We start from the raw sequence: 13,088 nt of genomic DNA, 5'->3' as shown, positions 1-13,088 counted from the left end.
CTCACCATTTTACTGGAGGAGCAAGTCATGTGACCTGTAGGGGGCGTCAAAAGCCACGCCCAGTGCAGTTCATTGGTGCTTCTACAAGTCTATTCTCAATTCGTCCGATTGAAATCTATCCAATGACAGGAGAGGAGGGCGGAGCAGCAGGTTATAACACGTCAGGAGAAGATATCGTCTTAGTTACCAATTCTGGATTTTTTTTTCCCCCTTCAGCTTTTAAATCTCTATGCATATAATGTCTGGACGAGGCAAACAAGGCGGTAAAGCCAGTGCTAAAGCCAAGACCCGCTCTGCAGTTCCCTGTCGGCCGTGTGCACAGGCTTCTCTGCAGGAGACTACGCTGAGCGGGTTGGCGCTGGCGCTCCAGTTTATCTGGCAGCTGTGCTGGAGTATCTGAGCGCCGAAATCCTGGAATTGGCCGGGAATGCTGCCCAAGACAACAAGAAGACCCACGTCTCCTCCAGCTAACCGTGCGCAACGACGAGGAGCTGAATAAGCTGCTGGGTGGGGTGACCATCGCCTAGGAAGGCGTCCTGCCAAACATCCAGGCTGTGCTGCTGCCCAAGAAGACCGAGAGCAGCAAGACGAGCAATTGAGCACCGCTGATCCCAGATTCCTTCATAGAACGAAAGGCTCTAATAAGAGCCACCCACATGTTCCTTACAACAGAGCAGCACCGCTTATACGATGATACTCGGTGATCTATACCCAGGGCTTTCCAGTGGTGTGTATAAATGTATAGAACACTTCATAAGGGGCAGGGAGTGTAGCGGATTTACCCCATCCCAGCTTGCCACCCTGTATCCAGGTATTGCGGTCTACAGGACTCGCTCACCAGTCCTGGAGTTAAGTGGTTAATTGAATATTGTCTTGTATTTCTGACTGGATGATCGCAGGATTTGAATTTCCCGCCTATTTTCTTGGTTTTGCCGTTTCTCCCTGGTGTGTGATGGTTCTGCAGCGATGACAACGTCCCGCCAGTAGCTGATATCTGTGCAGGAAGGATAGAAAAACAAATCCGGCCCGGTGATCGCCGGTAGAACAAGCTGTTATCGCTCTCAGTGACCGAATCCTGTAGATGTGACACCTTAGGGCTCCTGTCCTCGCGGCGATTATCCGGCCGTGGGGAACGCAGTGAATGCTTTCCCTAGTGTTGCTAGGGAAAGCACAGCCCCCCCCCCGACTATAAGCGAAGAATCATAGCGATTACTCCGCTTGCAGCCGGCAATTCACAGCATGCTGCGAACTGTCGCAATTCTCCACAGTGAGCCTATCTGGCTCACCGCGGAGATTCGTCTGCCGGAGCGAAGATTTGCCGCAGGATTTCGCAACGCCCATGGACAGGCAGCCTTATAATGAACAAAAGAAACAATTCTTATTGTTGCCGGTAAAATGTGTCAAACTTATCAGATTCTATTTGTCTTGATGAAAGCGATAACGCTCTGGCGGATAGAAGGCGTCCTGCGCTGATCTCTGGAGATAACCCGCCGTTCTGCCCGGTTGATCCCATTACGTAGTGATATGGCCGTGTCACCCACCCAGCTCTTCCAGAGTTCTGCACGGTCGTCACCTTGAGGCCCATTTACACAGGACGAACTGTAGGGCGCTAGCAGCGCACACGCGAGCCACTATAGCCACCACTGCTGCCCTGTCAGCGCCGGTGTATTGATGAGAAGGCGCAGCCTCCTTTCCTTCCTTTGTCCCACGCTCAGTTATAGTGAATGGGAGCAACTCAGCTTATCTGGCGGTAGTACAAGTGTAGCTGAGCTATGTCTCCCAGCTTCCTTCTCAGTGCTGTAGGGTCACTCCGGCTCTGCTGCATCGCATGAACCCTCCCCCGGGCAGGGGGGCAGCTCTCTCTAGGACGGGCTCCACTAGCTGCTCTCTTTCTATGTATATGTGTAGCCTCCGTGGGAGGAGAGGATAATAAATACCATTGGCTCCCATTAACAAGCTTCATGTAAGACAGCGCTCTGTCCAAGCTGCCCCATACATGACTTCCCACGGGACACCCTCCTAACTATGTGCATTTAACCCTTAATCTGCAAGTCGCTCACTTTACACACCTGTAGTCCTAAGTGTGAAGGCAGTAACCTGCAGTACACGGTGCGGCCGGGTTGTCAATAATCGGCACCCCTGCTGCTCAACTTTCAAAAACTCATCCCTGTATTCAGCAGTTTATAGTTACGCAGTGACCGGAGTCTGAAGTGCGCACTGGTGATGTCGCTCCTATACCCCCGAGCCCGCCTGTTATATCACCCAGAATATATACTATACTGTAGAATACAAGGGCAATAAGACGCAGCCCCACACACCGTGACATCCCTGTGACACCCGCTGTATCACATGCAGTTGGGTAACTATTATTTAGCAGCTGATGTAATTATTCCAACAGTTGGTGGATCCGTTGTTTCCCAACAGACATTCTTCCTGTGCTACATGTTATCTGCCGCTCTGTAACGTCTCTGCAGATAGGCAGCGCTGGGTCGTATTTATTAACCATATTATTGCTTTGTAGTAACTATCTGTTGTAGATATGCAATGATTTAACCATTTCAGGGGGCGTACTTAAAGGAATGAGCAAAAAGAATTAACAATATTGAAAATTAGTGAAAATCTAAAGAAACTGTGATAGAAAGAATGAGAACAGTAAAGGGTTAACACTGGGGCAGTGCTGACTGTGGGAGGAGCTACAGTCCAGTACTTCCTGCTCATTGGCTGATTACCATAGATTTTGAACTTCCCGCTCAGTTGAGCGTTTTTTCCCTTGTTTCTGTCCCTCCATCCATGTAACACGTGTGATCACTGACCGGACATCTGATATAGAGGCGGCCAGATCCTCCCCTAATCCGGCTCCTGCGACCCTCGGCCGAATCCTCTATCTGCCCCAACCATAATACAGGAGACTGCAGTGCACTGAATGCATCTCCGTATTGTAACACAGGACACATGTCTTATTGTAATCCAAATACATACCCAGCCATGTAGGACTCTGGGAGAGCTGGGTGACTTGGCTGCGACTAAGTTTACATAAAGCGACGACTGTGCAGGACTCTGAGAACTGGGTAATTTGTCTGCACCTCTATATAAGGGAACAGCTGTGCAGGACTCTGGGAGAGCTGAATGACTTGGCTACGCTACTAGGCAAGTCTACATAAGGGAATATCCATGCAGGATTCTAAAAGAACTGGGCGATGTGTCTGCAGCTCTATGTAACAAAATAGCTGTGCAGGGCTCTGGGCGAGCTGGGTAATTAAGCAACATCAATCTACACAAAAAGATAGCTGAATTATATAATGGCTGCGCAGAAAGACTGGGGCAAGTGATTACATAGTTCTACCTTTACTTAATAGGACAGCTGTGCAGGACTCTAGGAGAGCTGGGTGATAAGAGCATCTTCATAATAGGGAATGGCTTTGCAGAACTTGGGGAGAACTGGGCAACGTGGCTGCACTACTAAAGTTTACATATGGAGACAGCAAAGGGGTTGTCTTTTCAGAACTTTGGGAGAGCTGAATGATGTGGACGCTGTGTAGGACCCCAGAATAGCTGGGTGTTGTGAACCTACTGCTAAGTACGGGGACTCTGCAGGGCTTTGAGAGAGCTGGGACTTATGGGCTGCAACTATGCAACAAGACAGCCATCAGGACTCTGGGAAAGCTGGGTGATTTGGCTGCACCATTACAGAAAGAGTTCAGATGTTTTTTTGTTCCGCTGGTTTTCTATTCTGACTTTTCTCCAGAGGCTTCACTGTGGAACAATCGGAGGGACTTCTGGCCACATCCTCCAGTTGTGACCATTCATGTATAGGAGGAGGATACACAGACATCAAGAGTGAGGATCAACCAGGCACAACAGCCACCCTCTACCCGCCATTATTATTCATCTCATGAAGAGAAATAGAATCCTGTAGAGTTTATACTTTTTACCGGCAACAAAACGATGTAATCCTATAAATGTGACATCACCGAGACAATTATCGGCTCGTCCCAGACAGCACTACCGCTAAATAACTGCCTCTTATGTATGTTAAATCCACACCGCTACCCGATGCTGCAGATATCTGCAGTACAATTAGCACATTTATATTATATACAATAAGTATATCAGCGGCACAGCTCTGTTGTAAGGAACATGTGGGTGGCTCTTAGAAGAGCCTTTGGTTCTATGAAGGAATCTGGGATCAGCGGCGCTCACTTGCTTTTCTTGCTGCTCTCAGTCTTCTTGGGCAGCAGCACAGCCTGGATGTTTGGCAGGACGCCTCCCTGGGCGATGGTCACCCCACCCAGCAACCTATTCAGCTCCTCGTCGTTGCGCACGGCTAGCTGGAGGTGACGGGGGATGATGCGGGTCTTCTTGTTGTCCCGGGCGGCATTGCCAGCCAATTCCAGGATCTCAGCGGTCAGATACTCCAGCACAGCTGCCAGATAGACCGGAGCGCCAGCACCCACCCTCTCAGCATAGTTGCCCTTGCGGAGAAGCCTGTGCACACGGCCGACGGGGAACTGCAGTCCTGCCCGGGACGAGCGGGTCTTGGCCTTAGCACGAACCTTGCCTCCTTGTTTGCCGCGTCCAGACATTGTCTTCACTGTAAGAGCGCAGCAGAGGAAACTCTTCAGCATAAGATGACGAGGAGCCCTTCAGCTACCTTTTATAACCTGCTGCTCCGCCCTCCTCTCCTGTCATTGGATAGATTTCAATCAGACAAATGGAGAACAGACTTGTAGAAGCACCAATGAACTGCACTGGGCGTGGCTTATGACGTCCCTACAGGTCACATGACTTGCTCCTCCAGTAGAATGATGAGCAGACAGCAGTGCTCATTTGCATGGCCCGTCTATAAATACGGCTGCGGTGGGCGGTGCAGGGACATTATTCTCTTGTTAGAAAAGTATCTTTGTGCTATCATGCCTGATCCCGCCAAGTCTGCTCCAGCGGCCAAGAAGGGCTCCAAGAAAGCCGTGACCAAGACTCAGAAGAAGGATGGTAAGAAGCGGAGGAAGACCAGGAAGGAGAGCTATGCCATCTATGTGTACAAGGTGCTGAAGCAGGTCCACCCCGACACCGGCATCTCCTCCAAGGCCATGGGCATCATGAACTCCTTCGTCAATGACATCTTTGAGCGCATCGCAGGGGAAGCCTCCCGCCTGGCTCACTACAACAAGCGCTCCACCATCACCTCCCGGGAGATCCAGACTGCCGTGCGCCTGCTGCTGCCCGGAGAGCTGGCCAAGCACGCCGTGTCTGAGGGCACCAAGGCCGTCACCAAGTACACCAGCGCCAAGTAATCTGCTCCGTGGCCCGCTGTGTACAATCACCCCAAAGGCTCTTCTAAGAGCCGCCCACCCTGTCTACAGCAGAGCTGTCACCTCTGGGTTGTGTGAATCCGATCAGTCTTTACACAATAATTTCCTGTGCTAATAACCCTTGCTGCGCATAAAGTGGGCATTTCCACAGCCTTTTTCCTATGGTGGGTCCAGTAAGCAGAGCGGCTGTTGTGGCGTTCTGCGCCGCCTCCTTTGCCCGGTGATTCCAGGCTGTGGTTTATAAGCAGCACTGGGTCCTAGTGCCAATATACTCCAGCAGTCTGTTCTGCTGTTAGCAGGTGGAGTTGGTCTTTTAACCCTTTCAGTAGTGATAGATGCCATATTAACTGAAGAATAGACTAAGTAAGGAATAAGCTGGAGTTCACAAACTTTCAGGATTTGTTTATAGTTTTTTTTAATAACCTGATAATGGGAAATCGGTATACAAGGGGTTACAGAAAAAGCTAATTCTATAAATTATCTACACCATTAATTTGGAGGAATCTCTGTTCTGGTGCAGCACTTCTAGCTGCGGGTGCGGCTCTACTGCAACGGTCGGTATAGGCGCTGTGTATATAATGTATGAGATCCTCTATAGGTGTACAGTTTTCTCTGGGATTGTCCTCCATACTCGGCCATATCCAGAACACTGATGGCATAAAGAGATCCCGTGATCCATCTGATCTCTCTGTAGATCTCGGTTTTAGGGTGCATTCACACGAGCGTAGGCGTATTTACGTTCGCACGTCCGCAGCGTATAATCGCCGGAAAGAATGTTTTTCGGCGATCATGACCAGAGCTAGAAAGCGTATTATCGTTTGTTCCTCCTTTGCAAACTATCTTTTCGGCCATCGAATATGCGTTGGCGTGTATTTTGGTCGCGTATGCTCCGTTTTTTTCCGGGTTGCCGTTTTTACGTGCCGTAAAATCGCCCGTGCGAACGAATACATTCGAAACCAACGCCTCAGATGGTCACGTATATACGATTGGGCGCAAAAACGCGACGTATATGCGCTCGTGTGAATGCACCCTTAGGATGCCTATATGCTGATCACAGGCAGCTTGAACTCCTCTATTAACTTCCCAACCCCGTCTGATGGAAGTTTCTTCCAAGTTGTCCCGAGCATCTACTCTTCCAGAGCCCCGATGTCTTCTCCGCGATGGCTGTGTGGACCTCGTGGTCCACAAGTACTGTAGTGATTCGTGTTCCAGCGCAAAAGAAATTAAAGCTATCAGGCCAGTTTCATGCTACACTTCTATAACTTGTTCCAGAGTCAGCCCATATGAGCAGTTGTCTGATGCACTGTGGATTAAGGGTTAAACAAAAGCAGTAAATTCGTTCTATCCCTCCTCTCCATCAGTCACTTGATGTGCTGTATATGTTTTCTGTGCAGCTGCAGTACAAATGTAGCAGAGCTGAGTTTGCTCCATGCAATACAGCTGCATTTAGAACAAAAGCTCTGACAGCAGTGACACTAAATAGAAGAGCTGATTAGTGATCTGGAGAGTTAGGCCTCCCTCACACAGGGCATTTTGTACAGCGTTTAGCGCTGCCTTTTCAGCCCAGCGATAACGCTGTACAACACTCCCATTCATTTCAATGGGGCTGCTTACACAGGGCTGAAAACGCAGCGTCTTCCAACACTGCGCTTTGACAGCGATGCAAGTTCTATTTTGGGGCGTTTTCAGCCCTGCGTCGCCCATTAAAATGAATGGCCAGCGGTTTTAGCACTGCTGAAAACGCGGCAACACTTGGTGCCGTGTTTTTGGCAGCATTAACCACTCGCCGATTTTCGGGGTGAGGGCTTGCAATAGAAGCCCTACCCCAAAAATCAGTCCCAGCTAGGTAGAGAAAAAAAAAAGCAGTATTCACCTAGCCGCTGCAGTCCGGGTCGCGGCCGCTGGTCATTGCCGCTGAGCCGGGCTTCCCCTGCATTCACAAGTCTATTGCCATGGGCCCGGTTTGAGAACCCCGCCTCCAGCAATAGAGTGCTGTGATTGGTTGTCGGCACGCTCGATGCCCAATCACAGCCCTTCATTGACTGTCTCAGCCAATCAGCGCCGGCAAGCTCTGATTGGCTGAGACAGTCAATGAAGTGTGATAGACATAATGATTATTTTGGTATAAAATGTCTATCGATTAATATAACCCAAATGTATTTTGCTGTTGTAATGACTTTTAGCTCAGGAGTTTAAAGGACACACACAATCTAATCATGGTATTTCCTAGACAATGGATGTCTGATCTAATGTTAGCTAAGTACATAGGGATTGCACAAGAGACCTCTAAGAGTTAAGGGCTATAGTGTTATGTGTATATCCTGTGTTCAATACTGAGTGTTTACCTAGGCCCCCTTCCACTCCCATCCTGAAGCTAGTTAAACAATGATTCATCACTACACGGAGCTGACTTCAGCTAGGACAAAAGTCCATACTACCTCAGCACTTGGCAGGGGGTGGGCAGAGAGGTGGGGGATTCTATATGATCCGACAAATGAGAATCTTATATGTTACTGATGTAATCTGTTGCACGCCCATTAAAGGGCAGGTGTCATATGTTATAATAAAAGGCTTGAGCCTCTATACATTGTAGAGACTCTCCCAGTTTTAGACCAGCACTTGTGTCTGATCTGGTTCGATGATGTGTGCACACGATATAATTCGGAAGCGACAAAATACCCCAAAGCCTGCTGGAGAAAATCATAATCCAGAACAGTGGCGTCCCTGGGTGGGCGAGTGGATCTGTGAGGTCACAGCCTGGAACGTACAGAGATCGGCAGATGGCACGCAGAACTCAGGGGCCCGAAAATCTACAGAACACGGTAAGATTGCTTTATGTAAATCTACCGATGTGAGCTGGGTTCTGACTGCTTTTCTGCCTGTTCCTGATCCAGACTGGACCTTCACTGAAAGACAGGTAATAACTCTAGTTCTGTCCACTCGGAAAAATCACCAAGTTACCTGTCTAGGGGTATTTTGTACGCTGTGTCTGCTATGTCTGAGACGGTTAAAAATTGTGTATGCAAGACCAAGAGACAAATTCTGTGAGGGTTAATGTGTCGGGAGGGCGGACTCGGCTGTTTACGTCTGAGGGAACACGCCAGTGACACTTACTCCTAGGTAAACTAGTGAGGTTAGGAAGATTTATGATACGTATACTTACCTTTATGATTGAGCGTGTTATGTTCTCATATGTGAAAAGGTATATACGTGTGAAGTATAGCCGTGCTTTGTGACGGCTGATGTCTCCAGAATATTATTGAGGTTTTGGTCATTTAAAATAATCGTCAGTCTCTGTGTATAGCTAAATGTCCTGTCTAGATCGTGTACAAGGAGTGCTCTTGGGGATTACTAGTATACGGTGGGCTGTTATAAAGGTAGATGAGATATAAACCTTGAGCCGTTGTGGGTATTCTCCAGTAATCCCGTCTGTTTGGTACTATAGAAAGAATGTGCAGTGTTTATTGTTGGGGGGAGGGCTGCTGATAAGAGTGAACTGAAAGCTTTTTCCAATTAACCCTTTCTGTTTACTTTGTCGTTCCCTGTGTTTTGTAGAATTAATGTGCATTGTAATCTGAGTGGGAAAGAGAGGTTATATTGGAAGGATTTGGAGAAAGCAGATTTTACAAGAGGAACACTATTGTGTCCAGAAACTTCGAATAGGCTAGAATAAGCAGGTAGCATAGAGTTGAGCAAAGTGAGCAAGGACAAAGGTCATAGAGCTTGTGATTTGGTTGCTGATGGGAAAGGACCAGGAAAAGTTGCAGAAAGAAATGTCAGGTCATGGACAGATAAGATAGACTGTAGAAAGTTTTCAGAAGATGAGCAGGAAGCCTAGCAGAAAGAAAGGTGTTTTTAGATTGCTAGGAGGAGGTATAACGTAGTTAAGAGATTGAAGAGGGGAAAGCATGTAGTGGGGTATGTGTATTGCTAATGAACAATGTAATGCCTTTGTGTTCACTACAGCCCCTCCCTGTAATGGCGGCCGCGCTTGCAATGTTTACAGTCCAACATAGTGTGACTCTGCAGAAAATGTAGTGAGGCCTGCCCCCACCCTGAAGTTACTTCCCCCCCCCCCATGTGCTCACTTTCAGGGTGTGTGATGTTACTTCCGGTCCCTCCCCATCCGGGACAGGACCTGGCCCCGCCCCTTCCTCCTCCAGCGGCCATCTTGCCTCACCTGGGAGTGCTGCTACTCCTGGGCCCGCCCATTTCTCCAGTAGCCATTTTAGCCTCACCTGGGAGATCTGTAGCCCCGCCCCTTTCTGCCTCTGGCAGCCATTTTGCTGCATTTGGGAGGCCTATATTCCCCAATGCCACTGTATCCAGTGCTAACATCATGATTGTCTGAAGTAAGGTTTTGTTTGACCAGACTTTGTTACACTCCAAGATGTGGCCACTTTGGATGTGTGATAAGTTCAGGGAAACAAACCTTTGTGAAGATGCAGCTTGGGACATAGTAGATGACTAAGCTGGTTTATAGTGCATGGAAGATTGGAGTTGATGCATGGGGGGCAGAGACCAGGAATACATGACAGGGGACGCTCTCTCATGTTCCCAGGGGCTCTGTTTTCCACTGCCCGCTTCTCCAATGGATACTCAGACACATGATGTTATGGAAGGCTCCTACAGATGGAATAATTTCCCTATAGTCACCCAGCAAACTTTTTCATGCAATTTGGTGAAGTAATTTAACTTTTTATGTGAAGAAAGAGGGACTGAATTGCCTAGAGTAGGATGTTAATTCATCCGTATTCTTTAGTTTTTCTTTAAGCCTTTTGTATATTCTAGTGTCAGTCTACACTGAAGCTATAATTATATTCCGACAGGAGAGTAAAAGCTAAACGCTGGCCATACCCTGAAATACTATTACACTGGGTGACGTAAAATTTGAATTGTGTGGCGCCCCCTTGTGTTAAAAAATGCTAACTGCAACCTGAAAAAAAAAATATATATATAAAGGAGATTTTCGCTCAGACTTCGCTGCATACAATGTCACCTTGACCTACAAAGTGCTTGTTTTTGTGCCTCTTGGTTTACTAGTTTGAACGCAATGACTCTTTTTCCATTGAGTATTCCGGTTCAAAAGGGGGGAGGCATAGGTGATCTGGGTCATAGATGATCTAGGTGTTGTAGATCAGCTATTGGGTTTGAAGAAAAAAAATAAATAAATGATTTTGTGCTACAAGATTCCGAGCCATGTGAAATAGAACATCAACATGATTATTTAGTACTAATACAGTAAGAAACTGCACATATGCAAACAGTTACCAGAACCTCTGTTGATAATGCATATGTTGAGCTTTTTGCAGATGGTATCAGGGTGAGGATTGATGACTCCACATCGGATATGCAGTGGTCACACAACAAGATATCCTAGAAGCAGAAGCTCTGCCTCCGCATGTCACAGTACAAGAAGCGGAATTGAAGGCCCTCACTGAGGCGAGTAGAGTGGCGAGAGGTAAGACCGGCAACCCTTTACACTGACTCCTGGTATGCATTTGGCACAGCTCATGATTACGGCCCAATATGGAAGGCCAGACAGTTTTTTTTACCTCAGCAGGACAACCAATTGAGAATGGTGCAGCGGTACAGAGTCGCATGGAGGCCCTGCTTCTACCTGACAAAGTTGAGAGTTCGCACCGATTCCTACACTGGAGAGGCGAGAGACGACACCCTCGCTGACAGCATAGCAAAGGCAGTGGCCCTCAAGCCGTGGAAGAAAGAAGAAAGATACTGACAGCATGAGTCAGTGGTAAAAAACTTTGGACATTGACAAAAATTTGGACTTTGATATGCTAAAGACTTTTACAGTTACAAGCCAGCAAGGAAGAAAAGAATAAATGGACTAATATGGGAGCAGCAGAAACAGGACAGCGTGTGGTGAACGGTCAACAGCACTTGCCCACCACAGTTCCTGTATCCCATGATGGCCCAGCTGATGGACGCAAAGACCCACCAAGCGACGACGCTTGAAAGAGGTTGGGCGACTTCTGGGTTCTCTGTAGCTGCTGCATCATTTGTCCGGTTTAGCATGATCTATGCCGTAGGTGAGTCAGGGCAGAAGTAAATTTGCCACATCACACTTGCCGGGACCACTCTACCCATTTCAGGGATTGCAAATTGACTACGTTCAGCTCCCACTTGTTGGGAAGTATGAATACGTGCTTGTTGTTGTTGATGTCTTTGCAGGTTGGAGGCCGACCCTGTCACCAAGGCAAACAAGTAGGTAACCGCAAAGAAGCTCATGAACAAGGTAAACTGTGAATATGGGGTACCAGAAGTGATTCAGAGTCAGACAGAGGTATAAACTTCGCAGGTGAATGTAACATGTCATGTCTGCTCTGGGTGTATCCCAGGCCTTTTACATACTGTACCACCTTTAGTGTAGTGGAAAGGTGGAGAGACGTAGTGGCACGCTAAAAAGTAAGATACTTAAAAATGACGCCACTTTGGAAAGACTGTCATCCAATAGCCTTATACAGTGTAAGATATGAACCCAGGGGGGATTATACATTATCTCCCTACGAGATTGTTTGGGCTAGCCCCAAGGCTAGGTCGTTACTATCCTCAGTAGTTACAATTACAATCTGATGTGTTGACTGAGTATGTGATTTCCGTTGTTAAAGAACTAACCAAAGCCTATGCACAGGTGTTCTCTTCCAGACTCAGAGGCAGACACTGGGACACATATCTTGCAGCCTGGGGATTGGGTGTGCGTCAAGAAGTTCCTCAGGAAGCACCCTCTTGAGCCCCAATTTGATGGCCCCTACCAGGTGCTTCTGACTACTGCCACAGCTGTGAAACTAGCCAAAAGACTTTCATGGATCCATGCTTCATACTGTAAGAAAGCTTCAGATCCGGGAGACCAATCTTAGTTGTGCCAAAGACATTACTCTGGTTAGGGCTAGTGAGAGAGGAGGGTGGCAACTGGAATCCTTAGTCGGAAGAATATGGGGGTATGGTTACCTTCTGGTATAACTCGTTCAATGCTCAAGTAGCCGCATATTCCTTCGACTATTGTACTGTGGTCCCGTGTCTAGGCGCAAGATCCCACCGCAGGCCAGATTTAGCTCAGTCCAGCTGGTTATATGACTTGCATACCTGGGGAATACAATATGTTTGCGCCACTGATAACGTCTGGGGAGAAGACTGCCGTTATTGGGGATTAGTGGGATGTAACACAGGAATAGACTGGTCCTATAAACCGCGAAGTGCCTTAAATAAGAAAGATAGGAGCGGGAAATCTCTAATTAGTCGTATAACCCTCCTTGAGAATAATAAGGACAGCGGGTATTGGAAGGCTGAACTTAGTATGTTGCTTGGTTTTAATGCGGTTTTTACATTAACCATGGGAGATCCAAGCCCGGGGGACGGGGAGACTTATAGTCTGGGGACATACCGGTACGGGAGGACAGATCCCTTAGGGAAGTTTAAAATAAGGGGTATGGTAGATGCAGCCGAATGGAAGCCTTCACTTAGTCCCGTGCCCATAATTAACCCCCTCCGCCGTAAGATAAAGACCTTGACGAACATGATGATCATAGCCGACCCTACCTTTTGAGGACACCTTGACAGTAGCGACTGGCTACTCTGACCAGAATCTCTGGTTGGAGTTGATGAGGTACAATGCTAACAGGAGCAACAAGTCTAACTGTTGCGTGTGCGGTAGTGCCCGACTACACTCGGGGATGGTCCCCCTAAATCTCCCTGTAGATGCTTAGTCTCTTCACGAACATTTCCGCTAATTACACTGTCCGTGAGAAATGGAAGAAGGAA

The 13,088-nt window shown here is 47.8% G+C and overlaps 2 protein-coding genes and 1 pseudogene across 2 annotated transcripts; 2 read left to right on the top strand and 1 right to left on the bottom strand.

Moving 5' to 3' along the window:
• The first annotated feature begins 238 nt into the window (after window positions 1–238).
• LOC136609973 (histone H2A type 1-like) lies at window positions 239–599 on the top strand (annotated as a pseudogene).
• A 3,424-nt stretch (window positions 600–4,023) lies between these two features.
• LOC136610528 (histone H2A type 1-like) lies at window positions 4,024–4,586 on the bottom strand. Its single transcript, XM_066589757.1, has one exon. It carries the CDS (start codon window positions 4,581–4,583, stop codon window positions 4,197–4,199), a length of 387 nt encoding a protein of 128 aa, XP_066445854.1. The 5' UTR covers window positions 4,584–4,586; the 3' UTR covers window positions 4,024–4,196.
• A 311-nt stretch (window positions 4,587–4,897) lies between these two features.
• Window positions 4,898–5,552, top strand: LOC136610527 (histone H2B). The gene has a single exon (XM_066589756.1). The coding sequence runs from the start codon at window positions 4,911–4,913 to the stop codon at window positions 5,289–5,291; it is 381 nt and encodes a 126-aa protein (XP_066445853.1). The 5' UTR covers window positions 4,898–4,910; the 3' UTR covers window positions 5,292–5,552.
• The last annotated feature ends 7,536 nt before the right edge of the window (window positions 5,553–13,088 follow it).

This window comes from Eleutherodactylus coqui, chromosome 2, assembly GCF_035609145.1.
Source record: "Eleutherodactylus coqui strain aEleCoq1 chromosome 2, aEleCoq1.hap1, whole genome shotgun sequence".
Taxonomy (NCBI): Eukaryota; Metazoa; Chordata; class Amphibia; order Anura; family Eleutherodactylidae; genus Eleutherodactylus; species Eleutherodactylus coqui.
The sequence above is the reverse complement of the archived record's forward strand: the minus strand, read 5'-3'. Positions and strand labels throughout refer to the sequence as shown.